Below are 13,454 nucleotides of genomic sequence, written 5' to 3' on the forward strand. Positions count from 1 at the left end.
ATATATATATATATATATATATATATATATATATATATATATATATATATATATATCTGTCACATAAGAAAACACATTCCTTTGAAGACACACAAATGTATAAACAGATATATAGCCATACACATATATACACATGTGTGGAGGCACACACAAACATACAGAAGAGAAGAATGTGCATTTTCCATTGTACAACCAAAGACGGGAACAAAAATAAAGTAGGTCAAGGTGTCAGATTTCTTTTTCTTAAATCATCGGCTCTTAGTCATCATTGTCAAATTACTGTTTTCCAGGTGCTGAGGAGACAGCACAATCAGTAAGGTACTTGCTTTGCAAGCATGAACATCTAGCTTTAATTGTTAACACACGTGTAAAAATCCAGCTCTTCTGGCACATAGCAAAGGGGAGATACACCTGGAGGAATCCTCGAGCTTACTAACCAACTCTGGCATCCAAGCATCAAGAGCGTATGCACAAATGTACTTACATTCTCTCCCTGCCCAAAGTACTACTGCCAAAGGTTGTCAATTGAATTGAGACTATATACTTAATGTCTACCATATATTTACCTGGAGGAGCATGCATCATTGAAGGAACTAGAATAGTTTCTACAACAATGTTACTGAGTAGTAGAAACAAGATAGCCATTATAGCTATCTATGATGGAAGCACTGGCACCATGAGAAGCATTTTATGTCACAGAAAACCTAGAACAAGTTGCATTATATTTTCTGCATTTATATGGGTTTGACCATTGCTCTAGCCAAGTGATGATGAGGCACTGGGAATAAAGAAACAGTTTTGATATTGGGGACTGTGGATGGGCTAGTCTGCAATGTTGGAGCTATGTAAGGATAGAAAATGAGTGTTGATACCCAGCATTCACATAGAAACCAGTGTAAACGTACAAGTGTCTAACCTCAGTTCTGGGGGAAAGATGAAAGCAGATCCCTGGAACTCATTGCCTTCCCAATGTAACATAAATAAACTTAGATGCACTGAGGGTTATGTCTTATGAATCAAAATGGAATACTTATTATTGAGGAAAGAATCCCTATCTGCCTGTTGCTACCACACATACAAACACACATGTGCACATCCTGCCATGTATATATACACATGGTGTATATGCATAATAGATGAGGAGAACTTTCACATCTTTACACTGATGCCCTTCAAACATGGCTAGCCATGGCTAGAAGCTTAGAATTTATATTGGGAAATCTGGAAAAGGATGAAATGCTGTAGCCATGTCCATGTTTTTTCAAGAACTATTCCTTCTTTGGGTGAAGTTGGAGTCAAGGTGAAGAGAACTAACTATTTGGGCATTCTTACTACAAAGACGAAACATGACAAATTAATTCTGGGAATATTGGAAACTGTATTATAGTTAGTTCTTCCTCTGTCTCTGTTTTTGTCTGTGTCTGTGGCAGTAATGGCAATTTTTCATCACATATATTTTACTTCTGTGTATGTAAGGGTTTTAGAAGGAGTAGAAGTCAGAGAAAAATCAGTAAAATTTCTCCTTTTATCATGTGCATCCGAGAAATTAAACTTGAAAACCAGGGCTTTTTCCCACTGTGCTATTTCACTGTCCTCTTGCAATACTATTTTAATAAAAACTTTAATCAGAGTTATTTGGTCAGAGTGAGGCTCTCAGAGAAAGAACAGGACATATCCAGATATGAGTATGGACTTATAATGAACAGTAAATATTGAGTGCCTTATATATTATTTTGCTGGCTCTCAGGGTACATCTGAAAGGAGTGTTAAAAGACATTATCCACTGTTCTTTCTTCCGAGGAGTAAAATTTTAGGGTGACTATAGATGGGTCTTTGGGGAGGTTATAATTGGAAAAGCTAATATCTGGAGCCATTTGGGTTACATAAAGTATTTCTGTTGAAAGACTTGGAAAATTGAAGCTTTTCAGCAGGAAATTGCCTTCAGCAATTATCCACTGTACTTCTGGCTTTTCCAAAAATCAACCAGACACCCAGGTGAGGTTTTCTTTGTCAATCTCATGTCTTTTTCATTTTTCTCTGCCTTTCTATCTTGCCTCACTTTCTTCACTATATCTACCCTCCCTGAAAGTAGGACCAAGGTCCTCATTAACAGTGGACTTAGCTCATCCTTGGAGAAGTTTGGTTTCCTGGTAGAGATTCACTGTGGTTCACTTGCAAATTAATTACTTGGAATAATACTAGTATTCTTGCTCCTTTATATCATAACAACTTCTATTGTGGCTGACATTTCAGAAGGACAGTTTGCTTTCAGTAATGAAGGGTTATCCAAAGAACTCCAAGACATCCATCCTCCAGTTAGAAGATGCAACTTTATATTCATGAATCTATTACCCAAACTGTGGACTACATGGTGCTTCCAGAATGCTTGTCTCTCGAGCTGAGGCCTGGAGTGGATCCTACATCTATATATGCAGAAGCCCTGCTTTGGAGTAGTCTCTCAGTGTTAGCAGATGGCATAATCTTCTGCTAAATTGACCCATTAAGCAAAACATCTAAGTCATAAAGCTGTGGTATCACACTGAAATTAAAACACTCTCACCTTCAAATGGCCAAGAATTTTAACAGCCACTTAGAGAAATTCCTTTCACACTTCCCTTTAGCATGGCCAGTTGAGTCTAAGCACACTGGCACAGAGGAATGAGGTGAGGAATTCTAAGTTCTTGTGATTATTGGGCATTGGACTGTCATGCTTCTCTGTACTTACCCACACATTTTTCACATTCTTTATTAATCTCATATTTATTTATTTGTCATCTCTCTTATTTATTTTCTTCCTTGTATATTTCAGATGTGCTCATTTATTGATGCATTATTCATTTGCATAGAAGTTAATTCATGCAAATTACATTCTAATGTTGATTGAGCTCAGTACCAAAGTTCAAGCAGTGAATACATCTCTTTTTGTCATTAAAAACTCATAAATACATTAAGTATTTCAATTAAATTAAATATTCAAAAAGTCTACTTATTGTGTGTTTGTCCATCAGTCTATCTTTGAATGTTTGTTTGTGTCTGTGTGTTTGTCTTCATGTGGAGGCCTGAACAATGTTGAGTGTAGTTCCTTTGGTGCCACCAATCTGTGTTTTGAATAAATGAACCAGATTTCTCATTGGCCTGGTGCTCCCTTATTCAGCTGGCCTCACCGGCCATAAGCTTTGGAGTAGTCCTGTCCGTTTCAACTCAGCACTAGCATGCTTGACTTTTCTTATCTGTTTCTACTGACGGACCTCTGGTCTTAAACTCAACAAGAAAACACTTTACCAACAGAGCTATAACTCCAAACCTCAGATTGTTTTGTGAATCTCTCAATGAATTATGTATTTGTTAATTTTTATTTACTTACTTCCTCATTTGTTTTTATGAGTTGAGGTTGTTTTTTATGCATTATTCCTTTAGTCAATTATGCAAAAGTTAATTCACACAAATTATATTCTAATATTGACTGAGTTGAATACCAAAATCGCAAAGTGAATATATCTACGCTTGTCCTCAAAATAATTTTTTGAGATCAGACAGTGCAGTACACAGATATTTTAAATCAATGTGGAGAAGTGGGAAGGCATTGATGGAACAGAAATAAAACTCAGAAGAAAAGGAAAGAGGAGAAGTGTACCAGAGAACCAAGAACCATGGGCATTCAGGGGATTTTTGATTAGCTGCCTTTTGAGCTACATTTTGTGCATATGTTTGTTGGATTTTATAGGTATATGGTATATTTCTGTATGGTGTATACATACACAGGTATGTGAGCATTTGTCAGCAGAAGTATGTGAAGATGTCAGAAAAACACAACAGATGTGAGAGGGCCTCTCTTGAACTTGGAAATAAACTGGTGAATAGAAAGTCTCCAAATCCCCCTGACTCTATGCATTACAAAGGTTATAAGCACAGGTGGCTATATCTGGCTTTTCATGTGGTGAATGGGGATTTAAAATCAGGTCCTCAGCTTGGCCAAAAGATAATATTTGCCCACTGAATCATGTCTCCAGTCACTGAGCTGACTGTGTAGTAGAATTAGCTGTTAGTGACAGAGCACCAATTAGCCTGAGGCTCAGTGTTCTTAATTTCACACCGCCTGCATGAAGATGCCTTGTCTCCATTTTAATGAGGAAAGTACAGAAATCTCATGTGTTAAACATCTTGCCTCTAATTGAATATACCCTGGAAATTGTGAGATTGTGACTGTGATGCCTAAGTGCTCAGTTTCACAGTGAGTCTGATGTACAGAGTGGTCATGTGCCCTAACATGCAAAATTCAACTCGTACTATTCCTTCCATTGCTCACCAGCAATGTTTTAAATTGTAATCTAAGTATATGGTAAGCAAGATATCTGATATGTAATGCCCATGTAATGGTCATTTGACCCCCAAAGGAGTCAGGACTCACAGGTTGTGAACCACTACCCTAGGCCTTTTCTTTCCCCAAGTTGGAAGCTTGTCTGACAGAGGTCTTACCCTGGGGTCATCCTTCCTTTATCCCAGTGCTGATCTGGTCTTTTATTAAGCTTATTTTATTTTATTTTATTTTATTTTATTTTATTTTTTAGCCCAGGCCTTGGCTTCAGCATTATATTACCTAGGGCCCCTTTCTTTTCAATCTGTACATTTTCTATTTCTTTTGTCTCTGTTTGCTCATTTTTCTTATAGACCTGCACTGGGGTGATTACTTATAACCACAAAACAGAGCCAACTACAGGTGGTCTTGAAATTAGTTCAATACTTTAAATTTAACCTCAGGAAGAATTTTAAGGCAAATGCAGAAAGCAGCCCCATCCTTTGCCAACACAAGGATGGTCTCCATCCCAGTTGCTAGTAGATTTTCCTTCTGAAACTTCTTAAGCTGGGGCTTCATACTATACATTGCTCTTAGCACTACTGTCTTCAAAACTCCTAATAAGATATCCCATTGAACATTCAATTATTTTTCTAGTATAAAGTTCCAAAATCTTTACATTCTTCCACAAAATGATCACAACCAGACCTGTCAATGAAATAGCCCACATCTGAATCATTACTTTTTCCATTATCAGTACTTTTCTGTTGCTATACTAAAAAAAGATCATGACCAAGGCAACTTATAAAATAAAACATTTAACTGTGTTTAGTTTTAAGGTTTAGAGTCCATGGTATCAGAGCAAAGGCATTGCAATTGGAACATCTAAGTTTCCCTATCTCAAAACATCTGCCTGCAGATGTCGGTAAGCTCATTTAGAGTGGTGGAACTCTATTGAAGGTTCATATCACACCCATGTCACTCACCTTATCTAATAAATCCATACCTTGTAATCCATCCCACCGTATTTTATCTTGCATATCATATACTTAGATTACAATTCAAGACAGTAGTAAAATTATAGTCATGAAGTAGCAATGAAGATCATTTTATGATTGGAGGTTAACACAACATGAGGAACTGTATTAATGACTCAGAGCAGTAGGAATAATGGCCTAAATGCTTTTCGGCTCCTAAAAAGGAACAAGAAAAGTAAGTACTTCAAAAGTTATTCAATAAGATCACACTTCAAAGTGATAGCCAAACTTAATACTATTGTCTAAGTATTTCTTGTTTTAATTTTATGAAGGATGCAGGAACAAAGGTGTTGTGGATCCTTCCTGCTCTGTTGAAGAGTACTGCTGAGACCAAAGAATCAAAATGTATACAACTGAAGGACCCAAACTACCACAACAACCTTTTCCTCAAATGTGGTTAAGCTTTTAGAAAAGTTGCAGAATACATTTTATCATGTGTTTGTACCTAGACATGCAATAATTCAGCATACTTTTGCATACAAGGCATGATATTTTGCAGATCCTAGAAAGCTTGCATCTCTGTAGGAAAGGAATTGAATGTTCTTGTGATTCACTTAATACTGTATGGTACCATCTGTGAATGATGCTTCAGAACTTTTTCAAACATAGTTGGCTCATTGGTGTATATCTAGCTACAAACAACCTTTCTCATACCAGGTCATTGGGATGAATTGTTTTTTATATTTTATGCAGATAAATATTGTAATGATTTAACTACATGTTTGTTGTTTTATTTTTGCTTTTGAGTATGAGGAAATGTTTGTGGGTGTCTGTGTATATGTATTTGTTCCATCTGTGTGCACACATGTGGAAGTTATAGGATAAATTTTGGTGCCATTCTTCCATCCTCCATTTTCTTTTTCTTTGAAGTTACACATGAACATGGAACTCACCTCAACTGCTATGTTGACAGGCCAGGGTTTAATACTCAGATCTGTATGCTTACATAGTATAGTTTCATCCTTGATAATAATGAGTTCATTTACAGATCCTTATTGTGTTATCATTATCTATTACATAGGTAATCTTTTCAACCTGATACTTAATGGTTCGCTAAAAAATTACATTTGGTACTGGGTTTATAGTGAACTTTCACAGTTATCTTATCCTTGTCAAAATTTCCTATGCATTATAGTATGGCAACTATTTACATATAGCATTTATCTCTTAGTATGTATAATATAATATTAAGATTGTTTAAAGTTTAAAGTGACTGTATAAAATACATCAAAATGCCATTTTATTTGAGAAAGTTGAGTATCAGTATACTTTGACATACTTCAGAAAGTTTTATTTCAGTCTCCTTATGGATAAGGAAGAAGACTCTTTTTGTCAAATTTTAAAGCAATAATGGACATTAAGTGCACAGAATAAAGCATGTAGAATGAGGATTCATAAGCATTAACCCTATAACTATTTGCATCTTGTTAACCTGAGGTAGAACCCTATAAGAAAAGAAAGTCTGTGGTCCTTCTATAAGGACTAGAATGCATTTGTACCATTGTCTGTATAGAGTACTCAGGTGGAGACTACTTTGTCCTTTGAGTGACTTATGTTTATGTACTCTTGCTTGGGCTTTACTTCTAACTTCTCCTCATTTGCATTTTTATTTGTTCAGAGGACAAGATCTGGATGACAGTTCAGCACAACAACACGGAGTTGACTTGGGTACAGAGTTCTGACACTGAGAAGCCCTATGCCCTGAACTTAAACTATGGTGGGAGTATGGAGCAGCTGGAGGCTCTGATTGATGGCTCAGAGCATTGTGAACAGGAGGTAACATACTACTGTAGGAGATCACGCCTGCTTAACACACCAGGTAAGGCCCTACCCTTCTTTATGTTACCACGAAACCCACAAGCCAGTAATCTGGCTATTGTTTTTCTGTCACAAGCTAGAGTCATTGGAGAAGTGGGAACTTCAAATTAAAAAGTGTCTTCAAATATTAATTTTCTCAAAGATTGATGTGGAGTGCTCAGACAATTATATGTGGTACTATCACTGGGTAGTTAGACCTGAGGTATATATTTAAAAGACAATTTAAATAAACTTGGGAAAGCATGAAGAAGCAAGCCAATAATCACTGTTCCTCCATGGCCTCGGCTTCAGTTCCTGCTTCTAGGGTCATGCTTATGCGAATTATAAGCTTTCCTTCCCAAGTTTTGTTTAGTCATGGTGTTTTATCACAGCCATTGAAACTCTAAGACATCAAAAGAAAGGTGTATTTGATAAGAAGTGGGTTACAGCGCTCTTTCGCACTCCGCTTTGAAGAGAGATATGACCCAAAGAAGGCCATGATTGTTGAATTTGACATTCAGGCACTATCTGTGGAGTCTATACTTGTTTTTGTTTCTTCAGAAAGACACCATGACAATACCCATCCTCAACAATTTAAAAAAAAATAGAGAAAAATAGCCTTGAAGATAGAACATTTGAGATACATATATAAAGTGTGATAGTTAAAAGCTGGGGGAGAAAAAGATGGCACCAAGGATCCCAGTACATATATAAAAACAAGAGTGATGAGTTATGTCTAGAGCAAAAGATATCTAAGGAGAGAATACCATGAAAGAAACCAAACAAAATAATCATAGGCTACTCTGCATTCACAAAATTTATTTTGCTGCAAGTAGAGCAACTTCAATTGATACGACTCTAGAAATAAATTTCCATTTTTAATGAATTAGTCTTTTATTAAGATGGAGGTTCTTATGTAGTGTACATTTGGTTTGAACTTACTGTGTAGCTGGGAATGACCTTAAACCTCTGATTATCTTGTCTCTACCTCTGAAGTGCTGAGAGTACAGGTGTGTTCCACAATTATTAGTTTAATTTCTCTGTGGTGATGGGCATCAAACTCAGAACTCTGTTGCACGTCTAAAAAGCACAATACCTGTGGAGCTAATAGATAACTGCCAAATACCTGCCTCTACTTGGAGAGGGGTTCCAAGGAAACAGTGCCTGGGAGTGGCAAAAACAAATGACTCAAGTCAAGTTGTGGGTCCAAGCTGGTGGCTTATATTCTGCTGAGGGGGCTTTCCAGAGTGTTCTCTCTCTGTTTTCTGCTCTGCTATAGATAGCTTTTTCTTGCTATTCTAAAAACTCTCTGGTTAAGACAGCTAGCTTTCTCCTAGAGAAAGTTCTCCCTGCTAGCAAAAATTCTGAATGCTTTGTGGATTTACAACCAAAGTAGAAAAAAACTGCTATAAAAAAGAATTCCTTGGATCTTCCAGCCAAGGCTAAAAGCCTGTTAGAAAAATTCTAAAAGTAATTCTTGGATTTTCCAACCAAATCAGAAAGTCCAAAAATATATAAAAAAAATAAAAATAAAAATAAAATTCTAAAAGAGCTGTGCTTACTCCTTAGACAGCTTCTCTGAATAGCTGCAAATAAACATTCAAAAAGAGCTGTGTCAGCTCTCTAAGGAATTCTTGGGATTTCCGACCTTTTTGTCACAAATACTGTTATAAAAATTTCTAAAAGAACTATGAAAATCTCTAAAAGATCGGTGATTAGTATCCATGGATTTTCTGACTAAAATCAGGAATCCTATTAGAAAAAAATTCTTGTGTTGTTTTGTTCTCCAAAGAATTTCAGACAGCTCAGATTGTGCTAGAGAAAAATTCTAAAAAAGAACTGCTATCACTTTTTATTAGTTCATCTCATGGAGACCAAAAGCCCAGTTTGGTATGTGCATATCAATTCAGTTATTTATTCCATGATCCCTTTCGAATCAGCATCCTATGACCTTGACCTCTTGATTTTAAGAGACAGCAAACACTTTTTTTTTTTTTATTTAACATTGCAAAAGCATTCAGAGATCTGTGTGCATTTGTGAACTTAGCTAGGTGGAACCTTGTCCTGAGATTACCATTCTGACCACACATATACCTAAATTAGCTCTGTCCCAGACTGACCTTAGACTCAGGGATCTTCCTGCATTTGTATCTTTCTGACAAACTGGCTCACAGTGTAGCTGCCTCTATGCCTTTAGATTTGTTGTATAAATATAGCCTGTTCAGTCTATATAATTTTAAACATATGTATATTTTCAGTATTGACCATTTGGTATTAGGTAATATGTGTTCTTTCCTGGAGAAGGCTACTTCTTCCTTACCCATCAACTATAAGTTATATAATTCATATTGCATCCTTATATTTTTGCATAGCAAAGAAATTATATAGTTTCAAACTCATGTTTTTTAGAATTCTGTTCCACAGTTTTAATCTTTGTCTTAAAGGTTCCACTGTTCACCATTTTGATGGGACACAAGCCACACCTTCACCTACAAAAATCATGCTATCCCTGATTTTCAGGGAAGCATTAACATAAACAGGGAGGACATTCCTCAGAGGAATGTGGAAATATGTACATTATTATATAAACAAACCTTATGACCAGACAAGCCATTGACACTTCTGGAGGCTTATGCCTACTAGCTCTGTCCCAGGGGAAAGAACCATATCATTTTATCCCTACAAATGCCAGATCTGGCATCTCTCCTCATTTTGTTTTAATTCAAGAGTACCAATACTGATTGTGAGTGTGGTTACTGTGACCTCAACTTGCTTGGTACAGACTGGAAGAAGAAACGAAGCCAGTTAAGAATAAACCAACTGCAATTCTACCATTTAGCAGCAAAGTTATCGAAAAAGACTAAGAAGTGAACTCCTCAATAATAGTGGATCCCACTCGAGAATTACTAATATCCATGACCTTATGATATAGGAAATCTATATCCTAGGGCCAAATTAGAATTAATCCAAAGACCCTTTAAATGAGATAGAGGTGCAGACCAGTGATGTTCAGAAGTATTACATTCCAAGGGAGTTATACAAACATAACAGAACAGTAAATAAAAGTTGTTGCACTGAGAACATGCTTTTAATATGTTGAATTTGATTTTCATCAAAATGGAAATGTTTGCACCTGGATGCCCCCTCTCAATATTCTCCTGTATAGTGCGTGCTATTGATATATATTTAGAAAACTGATCTATATGATGTGCTGTGTGAATTTGTTTAAGTAGGAATGTAGTGGATATGACAAAAATTGAAACCATACCTATTAAGTTTGTGATCTCCAATATCAAAGCTGCAAATACTGACTGTGAGAATTATTACTGCAACCTCACCATGCTTGGTACAAACTGGAAGAACAAACAAAGCCTCCCTCAATATTTCTCAAGAAATATTATTTAGATCTCTTGAGAACATATGGGAAGCCTCTTTAAACAAATAAACCTGCCTGACAAGGGAAATATCCTCCTGAGAAAATATGGATGCATCATGGGTGTGATCCAGTCCATAGTCGATCAGGCTCTGGCTGTCTCTTTAGATGTTGCAAGAGGAATGGGTTTCTTTTATTCAGCCAGCGGCTGATGGTTGAGTTCTTCTAGAACCTCCTCTACTCCATTTGGACATTCAGGAATGTTACACCAATGCCAGTAGAATCTGAGTGAAAAGTTTCACAGACTGAGGTGATAGAATTTAAAAGAAAGAGACCTCCTGGAACTGGTTGTAGAACTCTAAAAGAAAGAGACCTCCTGGAACTGGTTGTAGAACTCTTGACCAGAGAAAAATTATTGAGCAGTCGTTCTGTTGGCAATTTATCTGTTTTATCTTTTCTATTCTTCCTATGCATGAGATGTTCTTGATAGCCTAGGCTAAGATCCTAAGCAAGAATAATGGGTAAGAAACTATCCCTTGAGATGGAGTTATGAACCATGACATTATCTCTGGGAAAACCAGCACTTCATTTTATAAATCATGTATAAGATAGTATTGATAAATAAAACTTTCCCAACAATAAAATTTTATATGGTTGTATGTGGGTCATCAGAAGTAGGCTTCTGTATATTGTCTAAGAAAGCCTTAAATAGAAAGAATTAAAGCAGTTTAAATTTATGCTTTGAAGACTTACAGAAACTTAGGAACTAGATATTAAAAAATAACTGATCATAAAAATTCATTAACATGTTCTTGGAAATTTATCACTAGCCATAGATGATTTTTCTATCTGACTCTGTTAAATGATTATAGTAATATCTCTTCTATTTGGCTGTTTTGTTCTATACCTTTTTTAAAGTTGTAATATTTAGATGATTTTGTATTTTAATGTATCAAATGATTATTATAATATCCATTGTATTTGACTATTTCACTGAACACAGGTGTTTAGAGTTGTAATATCTGTTTCTTTATATGTAAAAACCTTTATTTGAGAGCTACAATATACACTCAGATACAAACTGTCTCTGTGTTTGTATCTGTTTGTCACTGCCAAATCCTTACCCACCTAACCTAGAGAACCCACATCCCAGGGACCCCAATAACAGATTGGAACATCTGTGGGACAGGAATTTCTGCCTTCCTCATTTTGATGAATGTTTGACACTTTCTTTTATTTTTATTATTAGATATTTTCATTACTTACATTTCAAATGTTATCTCATTTCCTAGTTTCCCCTTTAAAAATCTCTCCCCTCCCCCTCCCCCCCAACCCACCAATTCCCATTCGTGGTCCTGGCATTCCCCTATACTGGGGCATAGAGCCTTCACAGTACCAAGGGCCTCTCCTCCCATTGATGGCCAACTAGGCCATCCTCTGCTACATATAAAGCTAGAATCACAAGTTCCACAATGTGTTTTCTTTGATGGGAGGTATAGTTTCAAGGAGCGTTGGGGGGTACTGGTGAGTTCATGTTGATGTTCCTCCTATGGGGCTTCAGACCCCTTCAGCTCCTTGGGTACTTTCTCTATCTCCTTCATTGGAGACAGGTGCTCCATCCAATGGATAATTGTGAGCATCCACTTCTGTATTTGTGAGGCACTGGCAGAGTCTCCCAAGAGGCAGCTATATCAGGATCCTCCTCTCATCAGGCTCTTTTTGGCATCTGCCTAGCATCTGGGTTTGGTGATTGTTTATGGAATGGATCCCCAAGTGGGACAGTCTTTGGATAGTCATTCCTTGAGTCTCTGCTCTGAAATTTGTCTTTGTAACTCCTTCCATGGGTATTTTGTTCCCCCTTCTAAAAAAGGATTCTGAGCTTCTGGGCTAATATCCACTTNTCAGTGAGTGCATATCATTTGTGTTCTTTTGTGATTGGGTTACCTCACTCAAGATGATATCCTCCAGATCCATCCATTTGTCTAAGAATTTCATAAATTCATTGTTTTTAATAGCTGACTAGGACTCCATTGTGTAAATGTACCACATTTTCTATATCCATTCCTCTGTTGAAGGACATCTGGGTTCTTTTCAGCTTCTGGCTATTATAAATAAGGCTGCTGTGAACATAGTGGNGCATGTGTACTTATTACATGTTGGAGCATCTTCTGGGTATATGCCCAGGAGTGGTATTGCTTGATATTCTGGTAGAACTATGTCCAATTTTCTGAGGAACTGCCAAGCTGATTTCCAGAGTGGTTGTACCAGCTTGCAGTCCCACCAGCAATGGAAGAGTATTCGTCTTACTCCACATCCTCACCAGCATCTGCTGTCACCTGGGTTTCTGAACTTAGCCATTCTGACTGGTGTGAGGTAGAATTTCAGGGTTGTTTTGATTTGCATTTCCCTGATGATTAAGGATGTTGAACATTTTTTTAGGTGCTTATCAGTCGTTCGGTATTCCTCAGTTGAGAATTCTTTCTTTAGCTCTGTACTCCATTTTTTTATAAGGTTATTTAGTTTTCTGGAGTCCAACTTCATGAATTCTTTATATATATTGAATATTAGCTCCCTATTGGATTTAGGATTGGTAAAGATCTTTTCCTAATCTGTTGGTTGCCTTTTGGTCTTATTGACAGNNTNNTTTGCCTTACAGAAGCTTTGCAATTTTATGAGGTTCCATTTGTCAATTCTTGATTTTACAGCACAAGCCATTGTTGTTTTGTTCAGGAATCTTCCCCTGTGCCCATATCTTTGAGGCTCTTCCCCACTTTCTCCTCTATAAGTTTCACTGTCACTGGTTTTATGTGGAGTTCTTTGATCCACTTATACTGTAGCTTTGTGCAAGGAGATAAGAATGCATCAATTCACATTCTTTGTAGTGGCTATTCCTGGTTATCAACTTGACTATATTTGAAATGAACTACAATCCAGAATTGGAAGGCTCACCAGT

At 36.8% G+C, this 13,454-nt stretch overlaps 1 protein-coding gene across 1 annotated transcript in view; it reads left to right on the forward strand.

Annotated features, from left to right (window-relative positions):
* LOC110321973 (contactin-associated protein like 5-2) overlaps positions 1-13,454 on the forward strand; it is a 631,889-nt gene that overhangs the window by 459,831 nt on the left and 158,604 nt on the right. The window contains exon 13 of the mRNA XM_029538684.1: positions 6,950-7,150. Within this exon, the coding sequence (XP_029394544.1) occupies positions 6,950-7,150 (201 nt within the window). The remainder of the gene's footprint in view (positions 1-6,949; positions 7,151-13,454) is intronic.

Source organism: Mus pahari, chromosome 5, assembly GCF_900095145.1.
Source record: "Mus pahari chromosome 5, PAHARI_EIJ_v1.1, whole genome shotgun sequence".
Lineage (NCBI taxonomy): Eukaryota > Metazoa > Chordata > Mammalia > Rodentia > Muridae > Mus > Mus pahari.